The sequence below is a fragment of the Scyliorhinus canicula genome, chromosome 2, assembly GCF_902713615.1.
Source record: "Scyliorhinus canicula chromosome 2, sScyCan1.1, whole genome shotgun sequence".
NCBI lineage: Eukaryota > Metazoa > Chordata > Chondrichthyes > Carcharhiniformes > Scyliorhinidae > Scyliorhinus > Scyliorhinus canicula.
Window position 1 is genome coordinate 3,222,254 of NC_052147.1, and position 21,057 is coordinate 3,243,310.

Sequence of the window (21,057 nt, forward strand, 5' to 3'; positions counted from 1 at the left end):
TCCCCCGCCCACTCCCCCCCTCCCCCCACTCCCCCTTCCCCCCAACTCCCCCTCCCCCTCCCCCCACTCCCCCCTCCCCCACTCCCCCTTCCCCCCCACTCCCCCTTCCCCCCACTCTCCCTCCCTCCATTCCCCCTCCCCCCACTCCCCCTCCCCCCCACTCTCCCTCCCCCTCCCCCTCCCTCCATTCCCCCTCCCCCCACTTCCCCTTCCTCCCACTCTCCCTCCATGACTCCCCCCACCCCCTCCCCCTCCCCCCACTCTCCCTCCATGATTTACGATTACACCATGACTGATCTGTGCCTAAATTTAATTGACCCGCCGAACGATTGATTCCGGCTGCCAGATGATCCCAAGTCAGCCCATGGTGCAGTTTTCATTTTGAGTGAGAGGGTCCGTGGGGGCTGCCGTTTCAGTTCTGCTTCTAATTCTTTAAAATCTATTCATTCATCAGAATCTTCAAAGTCAGGTTAATTCGCAGATTGAAACCTGCCAAGTGCTCCGGAGCAGAGAGAGCGAGATCGGTGTCACATTGGATCCATGGGATCACCATGCAGTGCGCGCTGTTGCCCTGGGTCACATACGGCGATGCCAGGAGATCAGCCTGCAGGCCCAGGCTGCAGAGCAGGCCCTCCGAGCTCTGGATGGATTCCTGCAGCTAATGCGCGGGATGGAGGAAGAGGGGGATAGTGTGTTGGAGGGAGCGGTGCAGGCTGCTACAGCGAGGTTGGAGAAGGAAGAGGGGAGCAGGCTCCTGTGGGGCACCGCCCTGGACTTGGATAAAACATTGACTGCGGCCCAGATTTACCTGATGGACGGAGTTTCGGAGAAAAGGATCTGCTGCCGTGATCTTGCTCTGTCGCTGGGCTGCCAAACGGGGGGTGTTGGGCTGGGACTGCAAAGGCAGGAGAGCGTGACACAGGAAGAATTACAGAAAGCATTCCGCATCAGGCAAAGCCGTCTTGTCAGCGACCTGCAGCAAATCCAAACCAGAGCCGGAGAAAGCGGATTAAGTGAAGCCACTCTCCCTGGAGTGCAGCAGAGGTTAGTAGAGACTCGGACAACCCTTGGGTGTTGGACTGGTCACACAACCTCTACCTGTCTACCTCTCTTCATACCACGATGCTAACCAGAAATTTGAAATGGTTCCGTGGGACTGATGGTGAATTGTTGGAAACAATGATTATCCCCCATCTAATCATTAGGGGACGAGAACCACAGCTACAAGTGAGGACAGAATGATTGTACAGGTGAAAAGAAGGGTAGATCTCAGAGGGGTTTTTACTTTTCAGAGTTCAATATTATTTGTCAGATTTTAGACTATTGAACCAACAACAGCAACTTGTATTTACAGAGTCCCTTTAACCTAATTAAACATCCCAAGGTGTGAGACAAGAATATTATTGAGCACAATTTATCACAGAGCCACATTAGCTAATATTAGGACATGGACAAACGCTGGGCTAAAGAGACAGATTATAAAGAGCATCTTACAGGAGCAGAGTGGAGAGATGGAGAGGTTTGGGAAAGGAATTCCAGAGATTGGGACCCAGGCAGCTCGAGGCACGGCCAATGGTGGAACGAATAAAACCAAGAGACCAGAATTAGAGAGCATAGGGATCTCGGAGAGGGGTGGAGATTGCAGAGATGGACAGGGAAGGATTGGAAAACAAGGATGAGAATTTTTAAGTTGAGATGTTTCCGAACCATGTTCAATTGTTCTAAAATGATCAATAAATAAATAATCTTTATTGTCACAAGTAGGTTTACGTTAACACTGCAATTAAATCACTGTGAAAATCCCCTAGTCGCCACATTCCGGCACCTGTTCGGAATCACAAAGGGAGAATTCAGAATTCTCAGCTGGTACTGCGTGAATCAGTGCCAAGGTGGAAGATAGCAAAGGAGGATTAAAGTATCGGCGGGTTAACATTAAAAAAATCAAATGCAATTTGTAAGAATCTAGTCTTGGTTAGTGTCGATATGATGTGGAGATGCCGGCGTTGGACTGGGGTGAGCACAGTAAGAAGTCTGACACAACCAGGTTAAAGTCCAACAGGTTTGTTTCAAACACTAGCTTTCGGAGCGCTGCTCCTTCCTCAGGTATTCACTCTTCATTCACCTGAGGAAGGAGCAGTGCTCCGAAAGCTAGTGTTTGAAACAAACCTGTTGGACTTTATCCTGGTGTTGTCAGACTTCTTACTGAACATTGGTTAGTGCAGGTGGATCATTAAAGGTCAGCAAAGGGAGGATGGTAAATGGGACTCAGTGAGCATAAGGACACAGGCAGCAGAGTTTTGGATGCAGGCAAATTTACAGAAACTTTAGAATCAGAGGATCAGACAACGCAGAGGCCATTCGCCCATCACGCCTGTGCTAGCTCATTGAGAAGACATCAATTAGTCCCAACTGCCTACTCTTTCTCCATAGATCTGCAACATTTTCTTTTTCAAGTATTTATTCAATTCCCTTTTAAAAGTTATGACTTAATGTGTGTCACCCAGACGGTGCATTCCAAATCATAGCCACTGGCTACCTAAACCAGACGGTGCATTCCAAATCATAGCCACTGGCTACCTAAACCAGACGGTGCATTCCAAATCATAGCCACTGGCTACCTAAACCAGACGGTGCATTCCAAATCATAGCCACTGGCTACCTAAACCAGACGGTGCATTCCAAATCATAGCCACTGGCTACCTAAACCAGACGGTGCATTCCAAATCACAGCCACTGGCTACCTAAACCAGACAGTGCATTCCAAATCATAGCCACTGGCTACCTAAACCAGACGGTGCATTCCAAATCATAGCCACTGGCTACCTAAACCAGACGGTGCATTCCAAATCATAGCCACTGGCTACCTAAACCAGACGGTGCATTCCAAATCATAGCCACTGGCTACCTAAACCAGACGGTGCATTCCAAATCATAGCCACTGGCTACCTAAACCAGACGGTGCATTCCAAATCATAGCCACTGGCTACCTAACCCAGACGGTGCATTCCAAATCATAGCCACTGGCTACCTAAACCAGACGGTGCATTCCAAATCATAGCCACTGGCTACCTAAACCAGACGGTGCATTCCAAATCATAGCCACTGGCTACCTAAACCAGACGGTGCATTCCAAATCATAGCCACTGGCTACCTAAACCAGACGGTGCATTCCAAATCATAGCCACTCTCTATCTAAACCAGACGGTGCATTCCAAATCATAGCCACTGGCTACCTAAACCAGACGGTGCATTCCAAATCATAGCCACTCACTACCTAAACCAGACGGTGCATTCCAAATCATAGCCACTCACTACCTAATCCAGACGGTGCATTCCAAATCATAGCCACTCACTACCTAAACCAGACGGTGCATTCCAAATCATAGCCACTGGCTACCTAAACCAGACGGTGCATTCCAAATCATAGCCACTGGCTACCTAAACCAGACGGTGCATTCCAAATCATAGCCACTGGCTACCTAAACCAGACGGTGCATTCCAAATCATAGCCACTGGCTACCTAAACCAGACGGTGCATTCCAAATCATAGCCACTGGCTACCTAAACCAGACGGTGCATTCCAAATCATAGCCACTGGCTACCTAAACCAGACGGTGCATTCCAAATCATAGCCACTGGCCACCTAAACCAGACGGTGCATTCCAAATCATAGCCACTGGCTACCTAAACCAGACGGTGCATTCCAAATCATAGCCACTGGCTACCTAAACCAGACGGTGCATTCCAAATCATAGCCACTGGCTACCTAAACCAGGCGGTGCATTCCAAATCATAGCCACTGGCTACCTAAACCAGACGGTGCATTCCAAATCATAGCCACTGGCTACCTAAACCAGACGGTGCATTCCAAATCATAGCCACTGGCTACCTAAACCAGACGGCGCGTTCCAAATCATAGCCACTGGCTACCTAAACCAGACGGTGCATTCCAAATCATAGCCACTGGCTACCTAAACCAGACGGTGCATTCCAAATCATAGCCACTGGCTACCTAAACCAGACGGTGCATTCCAAATCATAGCCACTGGCTACCTAAACCAGACGGTGCATTCCAAATCATAGCCACTGGCTACCTAAACCAGACGGTGCATTCCAAATCATAGCCACTGGCTACCTAAACCAGACGGTGCATTCCAAATCATAGCCACTGGCTACCTAAACCAGACGGTGCATTCCAAATCATAGCCACTGGCTACCTAAACCAGACGGTGCATTCCAAATCATAGCCACTGGCTACCTAAACCAGACGGTGCATTCCAAATCATAGCCACTCACTACCTAAACCAGACGGTGCATTCCAAATCATAGCCACTGGCTACCTAAACCAGACGGTGCATTCCAAATCATAGCCACTGGCTACCTAAACCAGACGGTGCATTCCAAATCATAGCCACTGGCTACCTAAACCAGACGGTGCATTCCAAATCATAGCCACTGGCTACCTAAACCAGACGGTGCATTCCAAATCATAGCCACTGGCTACCTAAACCAGACGGTGCATTCCAAATCATAGCCACTCACTACCTAAACCAGACGGTGCATTCCAAATCATAGCCACTGGCTACCTAAACCAGACGGTGCATTCCAAATCATAGCCACTGGCTACCTAAACCAGACGGTGCATTCCAAATCATAGCCACTGGCTACCTAAACCAGACAGTGCATTCCAAATCATAGCCACTGGCTACCTAAACCAGACGGTGCATTCCAAATCACAGCCACTGGCTACCTAAACCAGACAGTGCATTCCAAATCATAGCCACTGGCTACCTAACCCAGACGGTGCATTCCAAATCATAGCCACTGGCTACCTAATCCAGACGGTGCATTCCAAATCATAGCCACTGGCTACCTAAACCAGACGGTGCATTCCAAATCATAGCCACTGGCTACCTAAACCAGACGGTGCATTCCAAATCATAGCCACTGGCTACCTAAACCAGACGGTGCATTCCAAATCATAGCCACTCTCTATCTAAACCAGACGGTGCATTCCAAATCATAGCCACTGGCTACCTAAACCAGACGGTGCATTCCAAATCATAGCCACTCACTACCTAAACCAGACGGTGCATTCCAAATCATAGCCACTGGCTACCTAAACCAGACGGTGCATTCCAAATCATAGCCACTGGCTACCTAACCCAGACGGTGCATTCCAAATCATAGCCACTGGCTACCTAAACCAGACGGTGCATTCCAAATCATAGCCACTGGCTACCTAAACCAGACGGTGCATTCCAAATCATAGCCACTGGCTACCTAAACCAGACGGTGCATTCCAAATCATAGCCACTGGCTACCTAAACCAGACGGTGCATTCCAAATCATAGCCACTGGCTACCTAAACCAGACGGTGCATTCCAAATCATAGCCACTGGCTACCTAAACCAGACGGTGCATTCCAAATCATAGCCACTGGCTACCTAAACCAGACGGTGCGTTCCAAATCATAGCCACTGGCTACCTAAACCAGACGGTGCATTCCAAATCATAGCCACTGGCTACCTAAACCAGACGGTGCATTCCAAATCATAGCCACTCTCTATCTAAACCAGACGGTGCATTCCAAATCATAGCCACTGGCTACCTAAACCAGACGGTGCATTCCAAATCATAGCCACTCACTACCTAAACCAGACGGTGCATTCCAAATCATAGCCACTGGCTACCTAATCCAGACGGTGCATTCCAAATCATAGCCACTGGCTACCTAAACCAGACGGTGCATTCCAAATCATAGCCACTGGCTACCTAAACCAGACGGTGCATTCCAAATCATAGCCACTGGCTACCTAAACCAGACGGTGCATTCCAAATCATAGCCACTGGCTACCTAAACCAGACGGTGCATTCCAAATCATAGCCACTGGCTACCTAAACCAGACGGTGCATTCCAAATCATAGCCACTGGCTACCTAAACCAGACGGTGCATTCCAAATCATAGCCACTGGCCACCTAAACCAGACGGTGCATTCCAAATCATAGCCACTGGCTACCTAAACCAGACGGTGCATTCCAAATCATAGCCACTGGCTACCTAAACCAGACGGTGCGTTCCAAATCATAGCCACTGGCTACCTAAACCAGACGGTGCATTCCAAATCATAGCCACTGGCTACCTAAACCAGACGGTGCATTCCAAATCATAGCCACTGGCTACCTAAACCAGACGGTGCATTCCAAATCATAGCCACTGGCTACCTAATCCAGACGGTGCATTCCAAATCATAGCCACTGGCTACCTAAACCAGACGGTGCATTCCAAATCATAGCCACTGGCTACCTAAACCAGACGGTGCATTCCAAATCATAGCCACTGGCTACCTAAACCAGACGGTGCATTCCAAATCATAGCCACTGGCTACCTAAACCAGACGGTGCATTCCAAATCATAGCCACTGGCTACCTAAACCAGACGGTGCATTCCAAATCATAGCCACTGGCTACCTAAACCAGACGGTGCATTCCAAATCATAGCCACTGGCTACCTAAACCAGACGGTGCATTCCAAATCATAGCCACTGGCTACCTAAACCAGACGGTGCGTTCCAAATCATAGCCACTGGCTACCTAAACCAGACGGTGCGTTCCAAATCATAGCCACTCACTACCTAAACCAGACGGTGCATTCCAAATCATAGCCACTGGCTACCTAAACATCTAATTTTCATTCACCTTTTCCTCGTGTCATCTCTGGCTCTTTTCTCACTATCCTCTGGTTAACGAGCCTCCTGCCTGTGGAGACAGTTTCTCATTAACTTAGTTAAAGCCATTCAGAATTTTCACAATTTCTTTCAAATCTCCTGCTGGTTTGATGGTTACATTTTGTGGAAGATGATTGATTGAATCGTGACTCTGTGATGTGCAGGCTGCGGTCTCTGAATGATCTGAATATGGAGCTGCAGTCAAAGGCAGACGAGCTGGCTGAGCTGAGGGAGATGACCGAGCAGCTGGCCTGGGTGAGCTCCACGCTCGGTGGGGATGCTCAGGAGGAGCTTCGTGTAACCGAGCAGGTTTGGGAAGAGACAGAGAGGAACATTCAGGATTGGTGAGTGGGCCGTTTCCAACTATCCCCCTTTGTGAATTAGTGAATTATAGAATTTACAGTGCAGAAGGAGGCCATTCGGCCCATCGAGTCTTCACCGGCTCTTGGAAAGAGCACCCTACCCAAGGTCAACACCTCCACCCTATCCCCATAACCCAGTAACCCCACCCAACACTAAGGGCAATTTTGGACACTAAGGGCAATTTATCACGGCCAATCCACCTAACCTGCACATTTTTTGACTGTGGGAGGAAACCGGAGCACCCGGAGGAAACCCACGCACACACGGGGAGGATGTGCAGACTCCACACAGACAGTGACCCAAGCCGGAATCGAACCTGGGACCCTGGAGCTGTGAAGCGATTGTGCTATCCACAATGCTACCGTGCTGCCCACAATGTTCATTCCAGAGAGATATGGAGTAAGAAAACCAAGATGTTTATAAAACACAGCCTCAGCCTGAACTGAAGCAACGTGAACAATACTAATAACAACGCAGCATAAAAGGCTGCTAAATGTGATAATGATGCCGGCAGCAGAAGGAGAGGCGGAGATTGTGGTGGCATTGGATGCGGAGAAGGCCTTTGACAGGGTTGAGTGGGGGTACTTGTGGGAGGTGTTGGAGAGGTTCGGGTTTGGGGAGGGGTTTATTAAATGGGTGAGGTTGCTGTAGGAGGCCCCGATGGCGAGTGTAGCGACAAATGGGAGGAGGTCCGAGTACTTCAGGCTCTACCGTGGGACAAGGCAGGGGTGCCCCCTGTCCCCCTTGCTTTTTGTGCTGGCAATTGAGCCTCTTGCCATGGCTCTCAGGGAGTCGAGGAGGTGGAGGGGTTTGGTGCGAGGGGGGAGGAGCACCGAGTGTCGCTGTATGCGGACGACTTGCTGCTGTATGTAGCAGACCCAGTGGGGGGAATGCCGGAGGTGATGGAGATTCTTGCTGAGTTTGGGAGTTTCTCGGGATATAAATTGAACCTGGGCAAGAGCGAGCTGTTTGTTGTACACCCGGGAGATCAGGAGGAGGGGATTGGTAGGCTCCCGCTAAAGAGGGCAGTGAGGAGTTTTAGGTACCTGGGGGTTCAGGTGGCTAGGAGCTGGGGGACTCTGCACAAGCTCAATTTTACTAGGTAGGTGGAGCAGATGGAGGAGGAATTTAAAAGGTGGGACATGCTGCCGTTGTCGTTGGCGGGTAGAGTACAGTCCGTTAAAATGACGGTGCTCCCGAGATTTTTGTTTTTGTTTCAGTGCCTCCCCATTTTCGTTCCGAGGGCCTTTTTAGGAGGGTGAACAACAGCATTCTGGGATTTGTTTGGGCGCACGGGACTCCGAGGGTGAGGAGGGTCTTTTTGGAGCGAGGCAGGGATAGAGGGGGGCTGGCGCTGCCCAACCTCTCTGGGTGCTATTGGGCGGCTAACGTCTCGATGGTACGTAAGTGGGTAATGGATGGGGAGGGGGCAGCATGGAAACGGATGGAGATGGCGTCCTGTGGAGGCACGAGTCTGAAGGCACTGGTAACGGCTCCGTTGCTGCTCCCTCCAACGAGGTACACTACGAGCCCGGCGGTGGCGGCTACCCTCAAAATTTGGGGGCAGTGGAGGTGACACAGGGAGGAAGTGGGGGGCTCGGTGGAGGCCCCGCTGCGGGGGAACCACTGGTTTATCCCAGGGAACATGGATGGCGGGTTCCTGGGGTGGCACAGGGCGGGCATTAGGAAGTTGGGAGACCTGTTCATTGACGGGAGGTTTGCGAGCCTGGGTGAACTGGAGGAGAAGTTTGAGCTCGCCCCGGGGAATATGTTCAGGTACCTTCAGGTCAAGGCGTTTGCTAGGCGGCAGGTGGAGGGGTTCCCTTCACTGCCCCCGCGGGGGGTAAGGGATAGGGTGCTTTCGGGGTGTGGGTCGGGGATGGGAAGGTGTCTGACATCTACCAGGTGATGCAGGAGGTGGAGGAGGCGTCGGTAGAGGAGCTGAAGGCTAAGTGGGAGGTGGAGCTGGGGGAACAGATTGAGGAGGGGACATGGGCGGACGCCCTGGAGAGGGTGAACTCCTCCTCTTCATGTGCGAGGCTTAGCCTCATCCAGTTCAAGGTGCTGCACCGGGCCCACATGTCCGGGTCTAGGATGAGTAGGGGGCGAAGACAGGTGTGTCAGGTGCTTGGGGAGTCCAGCGAACCATGCCCATATGTTCTGGGCATGCCCGGCACTGGAGGAGTTCTGGAGGGTGGCGAGGACGGTGTCGAGGGTGGCAGGATCCAGGGTCAAGCCAGGCTGGGGACTCGCGATTTTTGGGGTTGGGGTGGAGCCGGGAGTGCAGGAGGCGAAAGAGGCCGATGTTTTGGCCTTTGCGTCCCTAGTAGCCCGGCGGAGGATCTTGCTGCAGTAGAAAGATGCGAGACCTTCGAGCGTGGAGACCTGGATCAATGACATGGCGGGATTCATTCAGCTGGAGAGGGTCAAATACGCCCTGAGGGGGTCGGTACAAGGGTTCTTTAGGCGGTGGCAGCCTTTCCTCGACTTTCTGGCTCAACGATAAGGAACTAGGTCAGCAGCAGCAGCAACCCGGGGGGGGGGGGGGGGGGGGGGGGAGGGGAAGGGGGGAAAGGAGGGGGGGGGGGAAAGGGGGGAAAGGAGGGGGGAGGGGGGGAAAGGGGGGTGGTCTTAGGGGGATAGTGTTTAAGTTAATTTGCTTATTGTTAATTTATTTTGTTGTTTATTGGGTTTGGGGGGGGGTGGGGGGGTTTGTTATATGCGTTGTTACGGGGCCGGGGGGTGTTTATTATTATTATTGTTCTGTTGATATACATTTTTCAAAAAATTCCAATAAAAATAATTTAAAAAAACAAAACAACGCAGCATAAGTTAGAGAGGGTGCAGACGGGGGCTTACTGGACTGGTCACAGGGCTGCAGGGAAGAATCTGGAAATGCTCCTTAAAGCAGAGAAGCTTAAGGAGAGATCCAATTGAGATGTTAAAATCCGGAGAAGTTTTTGTAGAGTGAATACGGGGAAACCGTTTCCACAGTAACCGAGCACACAGATATAAGACAATAATCGTGACTCTGTGATGTGCAGGCTGCGATCTCTGAATGATCTGAATACGGAGCTGCAGTCAAAGGCAGAGGAGCTGGGAGGAAGTTGTCGAGCAAGGGAACCGTGGTTTACTAGGGAAGTTGAAGCACTTGTCAAGAGGAAGAAGAAGGCTTATGTTAGGATGAGACATGAAGGCTCAGTTAGGGCACTTGAGAGTTACAAGTTAGCCAGGAAGGACCTAAAGGGAGAGTTAAGAAGAGCGAGGAGAGAACACGAAAAGTCGTTGGCGGATAGGATCAAGGAAAACCCTAAGGATTTCTATAGGTATATCAGGAACAAAAGAATGACTAGAGTAAGATTAGGGCCAATCAAGGTTAGTAGTGGAAAGTTGTGTGTGGAATCAGAGGAGATAGGGGAAGCGTTAAATGGATATTTTTCATCAGTGTTTACACTGGAGAAAGACATTGTTGTCGAGGAGAACACTCAGGTTCAGTCGACCAGGCTAAATGGAATTGAGGTTCACAAGGAGGAGGTGTTAGCAATTTTGGAAAGTGTAAAAATAGATAAGTCCCCTGGGCCAGATGGGATTTATCCTAGGATTCTCTGGGAAGCCAGGGAGGAGATTGCAGAGCCTTTGTCCTTGATCTTTATGTCGTCTTTGTCGACAGGAATAGTGCCGGAAGACTGGAGGATAGCAAATGTTGTCCCCTTGTTCAAGAAGGGGAGTAGAGACAACCCTGGTAATTATAGACCTGTGAGCCTTACTTCGGTTGTGGGTAAAATGTTGGAAAAGGTTATAAGAGATAGGGTGTATAGTCATCTTGAAAAGAACAAGTTGATTAGCGATAGTCAACACGGTTTTGTGAAGGGTAGGTCATGCCTCACAAACCTTATTGAGTTTTTTGAGAAGGTGACCAAACAGGTGGATCAGGGTAAAGCTGTTGATGTGGTGTATATGGATTTCAGTAAGGCATTTGATAAGGTTCCCAACGGCAGGCTATTGCAGAAAATACGGAAGTATGGGATTGAAGGTGATTTAGCGGTTTGGATCAGTAATTGGCTAGCTGAAAGAAGACAGAGGGTGGTGGTTGATGGCAAATGTTCATCCTGGAGTTCAGTTACTAGTGGTGTACCGCAAGGGTCTGTTTTGGGGCCACTGCTGTTTGTCATTTTTATAAATGACCTGGAAGAGGGTGTAGAAGGATGGGTTAGTAAATTTGCAGATGACACGAAGGTCGGTGGTGTTGTGGATAGTGCTGAACGATGTTATAGGTTACAGAGGGACATAGATAAGCTGCAGAGTTGGGCTGAGAGGTGGCAGATGGAGTTTAATGCGGAAAAGTGTGAGGTGGTTCACTTTGGAAGGAGTAACAGGAATGCAGAGTACTGGGCTAATGGCAAGATTCTTGGTAGTGTAGATGAACAGAGAGATCTCGGCATCCAGGTACATAAATCCCTGAAAGTTTCCACCCAGGTTAATAAGGCTGTTAAGAAGGCATATGGTGTGCTAGCCTTTATCAGTAGGGGGATTGAGTTTCGGAGCCACGAGGTCATGCTGCAGCTGTACATAACTCTGGTGCGGCCGCTCCTGGAGTACTGCGTGCAGTTCTGGTCACCACATTATAGGAAGGATGTGGAAGCTTTGGAAAGGGTTCAGAGGAGATTTACTAGGATGTTGCCTGGTATGGAGGGAAGGTCTTACGAGGAAAGGCTCAGGGACTTGAGGTTGTTTTCGTTAGAGAGGAGAAGGCTGAGAGGTGACTTAATAGAGACATATAAGATAGTCAGAGGGTTAGATAGGGTGGACAGTGAGAGTCTTTTTCCTCGGATGGGGATGACCAACACGAGGGGACATAGCTTTAAATTGAGGGGTGGTAGATATAGGACAGATGTCAGAGGCAGTTTCTTTACTCAGAGAGTAGTAGGGGTGTGGAACGCCCTGCCTGCAACAGTAGTAGACTCGCCAACTTTAAGGGCATTTAAGTGGTCACTGGATAGACATATGGATGAAAATGGAATAGTGTAGGTCAGATAGGCTTCAGATGGTTTCACAGGTCGGCGCAACATCGAGGGCCGAAGGGCCCGTACTGCGCTGTAGTGTTCTATGTTCTATGTTAATCACATAAAATAATAAGATAAAAATCAGAGGTGAAATGAGAAGAATGTTTTACACAGCGAGATGTTGTGATCTGGAAGGTTATAATGTCATACAGCTCAGAAAAGGCCCTTCGGTCATCGAGTTTGTGCTGGTCAGAAACAACCACCTAACCATTCTAACCCCATTCTCCAGCACCTGGCCCAGAGCCGTGTCTGCCCTGGGATCACAATGACACATCTCAATACTTCTTAGTGTGCTAAGGGTGTCTGCCCCCACCCCCCTATCAGACAGCGAGTTCTAGACTCCCACCACCCTCTGGGTAAAAAGGTTTCCCCTCACATCCCCTCTAAACCTCCCGCCCCTCACCTTAAATCTCTGCCCCCTGGTCACTGATCCCTCCACCAATGGGAAAGGTTTCTTCCTGTCTATCTGTGCCACTCATAATTTTATGCATGTCAATCATGTCCCCCTCAGCCTCCTCTGCTCCCAGGAAAACAATCCCAGTCTATCCAACCTCTCTTCATAGCTGAAACTCTCCAGCCCAGGCAACATCCTGGTAAATCCCCTCTGCACCCTTTCCAGTGGCTATCACATCCCTCCTATAATGTGGATTCCAGAACTGCTCACAATACTCTAGCTGTGGCCTAACCAACGTTTTATACAGTTTCAGCATAACCTCCCTGCTCTTAAACTCTTTGCCTCGGCCAATAGAGGAAAGTATTCCTCATGCCTTCTTAACCACAGTACCCACCTGCTGTGATACCTTAAGTGACCGGTGTACATGCACATCAAGGTCCCTCTGATCCTCGGTGCTTCCCAGAGTCCTGCTATTTATCCTGTATTCCCCTTGCTTTGTTTGTCCTGCCCAAGTGCATCACCTCACACTTATCCAGATTGAATTCCATTTGTCACTGATCAGTCCATCTGACCAGCCCGTCTCTATCCTCCTGAAATCGAAGGTTATCCTCCTCACTATTTACCACCCCACCAATTTCCGTATCATTCACAAACTTACTGATCAACCCTCTGTGGTGAATATAATATAGATGTATATGTTAATTCACACTGTCTTTGTAAGCACAGTAGCGCCATCCTACCACTAGGGGGAGTAGCGCTGGGAGCACTCAGGAACTTGTACTGGGCTCCACCCTTGGCTCCGCCCACGACTCCTCCCCCTAGTGCAGCTGTATAAGTACCCGTGTCCAGAGTCAGCCTGGGTCACTACGAGTTCATCGACAGGTAACAGGCTGGCTCTGAAGTAAGTCGATTAAAGCCTAGATTCACATCGGAAACACGTGTCTGGTGAATTGATGGTTTCATCATCTCTCCTACATTCCTATCTAAATCCTTTATATAAAGCACAAACAGCAATGGTCCCAACACTGATCCCTGCAGGACCCCAACACTGATCACTGTGGGACCCCAACACTGATCCCTGTGGGACCCCAACACTGATCCCTGCAGGACCCCAACACTGATCCCTGTGGGACCCCAACACTGCCCCCTGCAGGACCCCACCACTGCCCCCTGCAGGATCCCAACACTGCCCCCTGCAGGACCCCAACACTGCCCCCTGCAGGACCCCAACACTAATCCCTGCAGGACCCCAACACTGCCCCCTGCAGGATCCCAACACTGCCCCCTGTGGGACCCCAACACTGCCCCCTGCAGGACCCCAACACTGATCCCTGTCCCAAACACTGATCCCTGCGGGACCCCAACACTGGCCCCTGCAGGACCCCAACACTGATCCCTGTGGGACCCCAACACTGCCCCCTGCAGGACCCCAATACTGATCCCTGCGGGACCCCAACACTGATCCCTGTCCCAAACACTGATCCCTGTGGGACCCCAACACTGATCCCTGTCCCCAACACTGCCCCCTGCGGGACCCCAACACTGATCCCTGCGGGACCCCAACACTGATCCCTGCGGGACCCCAACACTGATCCCTGCGGGACCCCAACACTGATCCCTGCAGGACCCCAACACTGCCCCCTGCAGGACCCCAACACTGCCCCCTGCAGGACCCCAACACTGATCCCTGCAGGACCCCAACACTGCCCCCTGCAGGACCCCAACACTGCCCCCTGCAGGACCCCAACACTGCCCCCTGCAGGACCCCAACACTGATCCCTGTGGGACCCCAACACTGATCCCTGCGGGACCCCAACACTGATCCCTGCGGGACCCCAACACTGATCCCTGTGGGACCCCAACACTGATCCCTGCAGGACCCCAACACTGCCCCCTGCAGGACCCCAACACTGATCCCTGTGGGACCCCAACACTGATCCCTGCGGGACCCCAACACTGATCCCTGCGGGACCCCAACACTGATCCCTGTGGGACCCCAACACTGCCCCCTGCAGGACCCCAACACTGATCCCTGTCCCCAACACTGATCCCTGTCCCCAACACTGATCCCTGCGGGACCCCAACACTGATCCCTGCGGGACCCCAACACTGATCCCTGCGGGACCCCAACACTGATCCCTGTGGGACCCCAACACTGATCCCTGCGGGACCCCAACACTGATCCCTGTCCCCAACACTGATCCCTGTGGGACCCCAACACTGATCCCTGCGGGACCCCAACACTGATCCCTGCGGGACCCCAACACTGATCCCTGCAGGACCCCAACACTGCCCCCTGCAGGACCCCAACACTGCCCCCTGCAGGACCCCAACACTGATCCCTGTCCCCAACACTGATCCCTGTCCCCAACACTGATCCCTGCGGGACCCCAACACTGATCCCTGCAGGACCCCAACACTGATCCCTGCAGGTCCCCAACACTGCCCCCTGCAGGACCCCAACACTGATCCCTGTCCCCAACACTGATCCCTGCAGGACCCCAACACTGCCCCCTGCAGGACCCCAACACTGATCCCTGCAGGACCCCAACACTGCCCCCTGCAGGACCCCAACACTGATCCCTGCAGGACCCCAACACTGATCCCTGCAGGACCCCAACACTGCCCCCTGCAGGACCCCAACACTGATCCCTGCAGGACCCCAACACTGCCCCCTGCAGGACCCCACTGGACACAGGCTTCCAGTCAGAAAAACATCCCTCGACCATCACCCTCTGCTTCCTGCCACTCAGCCAATTTTCCAAATTCCCTTGGATCCCGTGGGCTCTGACCTTCGCTCTCAGTCTCCCGTGTGGAACCTTATCAAAAGCCTGGCTGAAGTCCGAGTAGACTATGTCAGATACATTGCCCGCATCTACACACTCTTCAAAAAAGTCAATCAAGTTGGTCAGACATGACCTCCCATTAACAAACCCAGGCTGACTGTTCCTGATTAATCCCGGCCTCTCCAAATGCAGATTAATTCTGTCTCTCAGAATTGCTTCCAATAGTTTCCCCACCACTCAGGTTAGTGTGATTCAGGGCGGCACGGTAGCATAGTGGTTAGCATTGTGGCTTCACAGTGCCAGGGACCCGGGTTCAATTCCTGGCTGGGTCACTGTCTGTGCGGAGCCTGCACGTTCTCCCTGTGTCTGCGTGCGTTTCCTCCGGGTGCTCCGGTTTCCTCTCACAAGTCCCGAAAGACGTGCTGTCAGGTGAATTGGACATTCTGAATTCTCCCTCTGTGTACCAGAACAGACGCCGGAATGTGGCGACTAGGGGATTTTCACAGTAACTTCATTGCAGTGTTAATATAAACCTACTTGTGACAATAAAGCTGATTATTATTACTATTTATGACTCGCCTCTGGTTTCTGCGTTTATCCCTTTGTCCACCCAGATGTTGCTGGAAAGGGCGAGCAAAGTAAATTCAACAGGAACTTTCCAAATGGAACTGGATAAATACTGCAAATAACGCTGCTAATTGTAAATGTATTGGGTTAATTGTAGGGACAGTGGGATTGGTTTGGGGATTGATACAGGGCTATGGGGAGAGAGCGGGGCAGTGGGATTAGTTTGGGATTGATACAGGGCTATGGAGAGAGAGCGGGACAGTGGGATTAGTTTGGGGATTGATACAGGGCTATGGGGAGAGAGCGGGGCAGTGGGATTAGTTTGTGGATTGATACAGGGCTATGGGGAGAGAGCCGGGCAGTGGGATTAGTTTGGGATTGATACAGGGCTATGGGGAGAGAGTGAGGCAGTGGGATTAGTTTGGGATTGATACAGGGCTATGGGGAGAGAGTGGGGCAGTGGGATTAGTTTGGGATTGATACAGGGCTATTGGGATAGGGCAGGGCAGTGGGATTAGTTTGTGGATTGATACAGGGCTATGGGGAGAGAGTAGGACAGTGGGATTAGTTTGGGGATTGATACAGGGCTATGGGGAGAGAGCGGGGCAGTGGGATTAGTTTGGGATTGATACAGGGCAATGCGGAGAGAGCCGGGCAGTGGGATTAGTTTGGAGATTGATACAGGGCTATGGGGAGAGAGCCGGGCAGTGGGATTAGTTTGGGATTGATACAGGGCTATGGGCAGAGAGAATATGGAGCTACTTCCTAAATAATTGCAGTTGTTCTTTCTATTCTCCTTCCCCACGTTCTTTTCACCCAGAATATATTCCTCTCTGAACGCCTGTGTGATAACCTCCCAGGCATCTCCCATATCTATTTCTCTATGATAGCTTTTCATTTACCCAGGATGGGTTTTGCTGAATGATAACGTGCATTTTCCTGTGACAATATTCTCTGTTTTCTCCTCAGGCAGGATCAGTGCTGTGTGTTGGTGGCGTTCCTGAGGGAGTTTCAAAACTACAAAAAGGAACTGGCATTGACAATTCAGAAAGGAGAGGATGTCATCCCAGGAAGATTATCTTACATCGACAAAGAAAAGCTACAGAGAGTAATGAGCCATGTAAGTGTCTCTAAAATCACAGTGATTTGAAAAGCCAGGTGAGACAAATTCTAAAGGGATGGGCTTCAGTTGGAGAGCTCATGTATTTGTATTGCTGTCGTTATTGCTCAGTTCCAGGGTCCAGGATCGATTCCCGGCTTGGGTCACTGTCTGTGCGGAGATTCACGTTCTCCCCGTGTCTGCGTGGGTTTCCTCCGGCTGCTCCGGTTTCCTTCCACAAGTCCCGAAAGACGTGCTTGTTAGGTGAATTGGACATTCTGAATTCTCCCTCTGTGTACCCGAACAGACGCCGGAGTGTGGCAACTAGGGGCTGTTTACAGTAACTTCATTGCAGTGTTGATGTAAACCTACTTGTGAAGTCCGTGTGGAGTTTGCACATTCTCCCCGTGCCTGCGTGGGCCTCACCCCCACAACCCAAAGATGTGCAGATTGGGTGGTTTGGCCATGCTAAATTGCCCCTTAGGTGAAAACATAATTGGGTATAATTTTAAAAAGCCTACTTGTGACAATAAAGATTATTATTATTATCTGAATGGCCATAATATAGGAGAGGGGAATGGCCAACCCCCCACCCATCACCCAGCTTCCTCGTGGAAGCCCCCCCCCCACCCGGCCAGCGGCACGGGTCCTGGCCGAGTGCGGCGCCGCTGGACACAGTCCATAGCGTTCACACCGGGTTCCTGACCACACGTGTCCCGCACCATCGGGGGCGGAGCATCGGGAACTCGGTCCATCGGGGGCGGAGCATCGGGGGCGGAGCATCGGGAACTCGGTCCATCGGGGGCGGAGCATCGGGGGAGGAGCATCGGGGGCGGAGCATCGCGGGCGGAGCATCGCGGGAGGGCCTTCCGATGACTTGCCAACGGCATTGCAAAGGCGGGCGACGCGATTACGTCACTTCCAGGGGGGGCGGAGCATCGGGGGCGGAGCATCGGGGGCGGAGCATGGCTGACCAGCGTCAAACTGGCTCCAGCCCCAATTTGGGAGGTGGAGCCCATTCTCCGCCCGGTCACCGATTACGATATCGGCGTCAGGCAACGGAGATTTTGGGCCTGTCTGTTTTCAAGAAGCAGTTAGATTTGGCACTGAGGGCAAAGGGGATCAAAGGATATGGGGGAAAGGGGGATTGGTCGATTGAGTTGGATGATCAGCCATGATCATAATGATGTGGAGATGCCGGCGTTGGACTGGGGTGGACACAGTAAGAAGTCTTACACACCAAGTTAAAGTCCAACAGGTTTGATTCGAATCACTAGCTTTCAGAGCGCTGCTCCTTCCTCAGGTGAAGTGGAGGCAAGTTCACAATCACAGCGTATATCGGAGAATCACAATGACAAAATAATTACAGATTGGAATGTGAGTCTTTACAGGTCAACAAAGTCTTTACAGGAACAAAGTGTGATTGGAGTGAGTGATTATGTATACGGTGTGATTGTCAACTTGCCTCCACTTCACCTGAGGAAGGAGCAGTGCTCTGAAAGCTAGTGATTCAAATCAACCTGTTGGACTTTAACCTGGTGTGTCAGACTTCTTTCTATGATCATAATAAATGGTGGAGCCGGCTTGAAGGGCCAAATGGCCTCCTCCTGTTCCTAGTTGTTCTATTTTTCTGTGTATTAACATCCAAATTACCTCAAGGCTGAATGTGGGCTTTTAAAACATTTATTTTCAGATTGATGAAGTCAAACTAGAGTTCAGCAACCAACAAGAGAAAGTGGATGAATTGAGAAAGATCTGTTGCCACCTACAGTCAGAGCTGAGGAAAATTATCGATTGTGGGTCCTTACCATTCCAGAGGGAGGCAGATGAACTGTTGGATGGATGGCTGGATGTGAGTAACTGCAGATGCAAGCTTGGAAAACTGCCAAAGCTACACAGATTCCTACTGGAACCTTTCCTTCGAGGGGTTTTAACAATGCGACTCCAACCCTGCTCAATGTCTCTCCTCTCCCCAGTTAACCTGGGCAGCACAGTGGTTAGCACAGTTGCTTCACAGCTCCAGGGTCCCAGGTTCGATTCCCGGCTTGGGTCACTGTCTGTGCGGAGTCTGCATGTTCTCCCAGTGTCTGCGTGGGTTTCCTCCGGGTGCTCCGGTTTCCCCCCACAGTCCAAAGATGTGAAGGTTAGGTGGATTGGCTGTGATAAATTGCCCTGAGTGTCCAAAAAAGGTTAGGTGGGGTTTCTGCGTTACGGGGTAAGGGTGGAAGCGAGGGCTTAAGTAGGGTGCTCTTTCCAAGAGCCGGTGCAAACTTGATGGGCTGAATGGCCAAATTCTATGATTCTATGAACCACCTCTGATTGAGGGGAATGGGGCTCGAGGGCCTTTCTTTATATGTTTGCTCTCAGGATGTGAGCCTTGTGACAAAGCCGGCACTTATTGCCTATTCTGAATGATCATCAGGATGGCTCAGGGACAACTACCTCGGTGTGGGAGTGGAGTCACGTATCGGCCCTGACCATAAACAGGCAGCAGGTTCCCTAACAGGTTAGCCTTTGCTGACCATGTGACAACTTTTTCATGGTTTATTTATTGGAAGCGCAGAATTAGTTCACATCAGAGTGACGTTTAGTCCTTCTTTAAATAGGCTTTGTTAATGTGTTCCTACCCTCGTCCCATCTCCCTTTCATCTGTGTGACCAGGCAGGGTGGGGGAAACGTTTAAGTCAATACATGTGCCCACATCCGTGAGAAATTGGGTCATAATAAATTGCATGAAATGACAATGAAGCCAGCAGCACAGAAACAGCATGTCCCCACCAGCGTTTATATTTAGAACATAGAACATAGAACAGTACAGCACAGAACAGGCCCTTCGGCCCTCAATGTTGTGCCGAGCCATGATCACCCTACTCAAACCCACGTATGCACCCTACACCTGTAACCCAACAACCCCCCCTTAACCTTACTTTTATTAGGACACTACGGGCAATTTAGCATGGCCAATCCACTTAACCCGCACATCTTTGGACTGTGGGAGGAACCGGAGCACCCGGAGGAAACCCACGCACACAGGGGGAGGACGTGCAGACTCCGCACAGACAGTGACCCAGCCGGGAATCGAACCTGGGACCCTGGAGCTGTGAAGCATTTATGCTAACCACCATGCTACCCTGCTGCCCCTATATTTAAAAATAAATTTAGAGAACCCAATTCATTTTTTCCAATGAAGGGTCAGTTTAGCGTGGCCAATCCACATGCCCTGCATATCTTTGGGTTGTGGGGGGTGAGACCCACGCAGACACGGGAAGGGTTATGGGGGTGAGACCCACGTAGACATGGGGAGAATGGGCAAACTCCACACGGACAGTGACCCCTGGGGTCTACCAGCGTTTAGACTCCACGCCCTTCACACTCGATCATACACCCAATCAGCAGGAACCTCCATTCCTCTCTCGCTCGTGTGTTTGAATGTGTCCATGATATTCACCTCGATAACCCCCACACTCTCACAAAAGCAAATCTCACAAAAGTTTTCTGAATTCCCGATTCATTACTAAATATTTTATATTTAGGACACTCGGTCCTGGCTTATCCCACATCTTCTCGACTCTATCAAACCTCTTCAAAATGTATTAAATCAAAGCTCTTGCGAATAGCCAGACGTGCTGCGTGGGGCATTAGTGATTGAGCCAGTGTTTATTGCCATCCCTAATTACCCTCCTTGAGCGGAGTGGCTTGCTGGGCCATTTCAGAGGGAGGTTAAGTGTCAACCACATTGCTGTGGGTTCTGGAGACACATGTAGGCCAGACCGGGTAAGGCCGGCAGATTTCCTTCCCTAAAGGACATTAGTGAACCAGTTGGGTTTTTACGACTATAGTTTCATGGTTGACACAATCTATCAGGGTGGGATTTGAACCAGAACACTACCCCAGGTCTCTGGATTGCAAGTCCAGTGGCAATACCACAACGCTATCTGAAGTGTCACACTTACTTCCTGCAACACATTGCCCATCACCCTGTCTTGGTGACCATCTTACCAGAAAACAGCCTGATTTTCCCATTCACTATTAATGCTACAAACAGCAAAGGCGGGG

The 21,057-nt window shown here is 50.9% G+C and overlaps 1 protein-coding gene across 1 annotated transcript in view; it reads left to right on the top strand.

Annotated features, from left to right (window-relative positions):
- Nucleotides 1–21,057, top strand: part of LOC119962488 — a 215,969-nt gene that overhangs the window by 100,869 nt on the left and 94,043 nt on the right. The window contains exons 17-20 of the mRNA XM_038790433.1: nucleotides 455–1,044; nucleotides 6,894–7,073; nucleotides 16,872–17,022; nucleotides 18,695–18,853. Of these exons, the coding sequence (XP_038646361.1) occupies nucleotides 455–1,044; nucleotides 6,894–7,073; nucleotides 16,872–17,022; nucleotides 18,695–18,853 (1,080 nt within the window). The remainder of the gene's footprint in view (nucleotides 1–454; nucleotides 1,045–6,893; nucleotides 7,074–16,871; nucleotides 17,023–18,694; nucleotides 18,854–21,057) is intronic.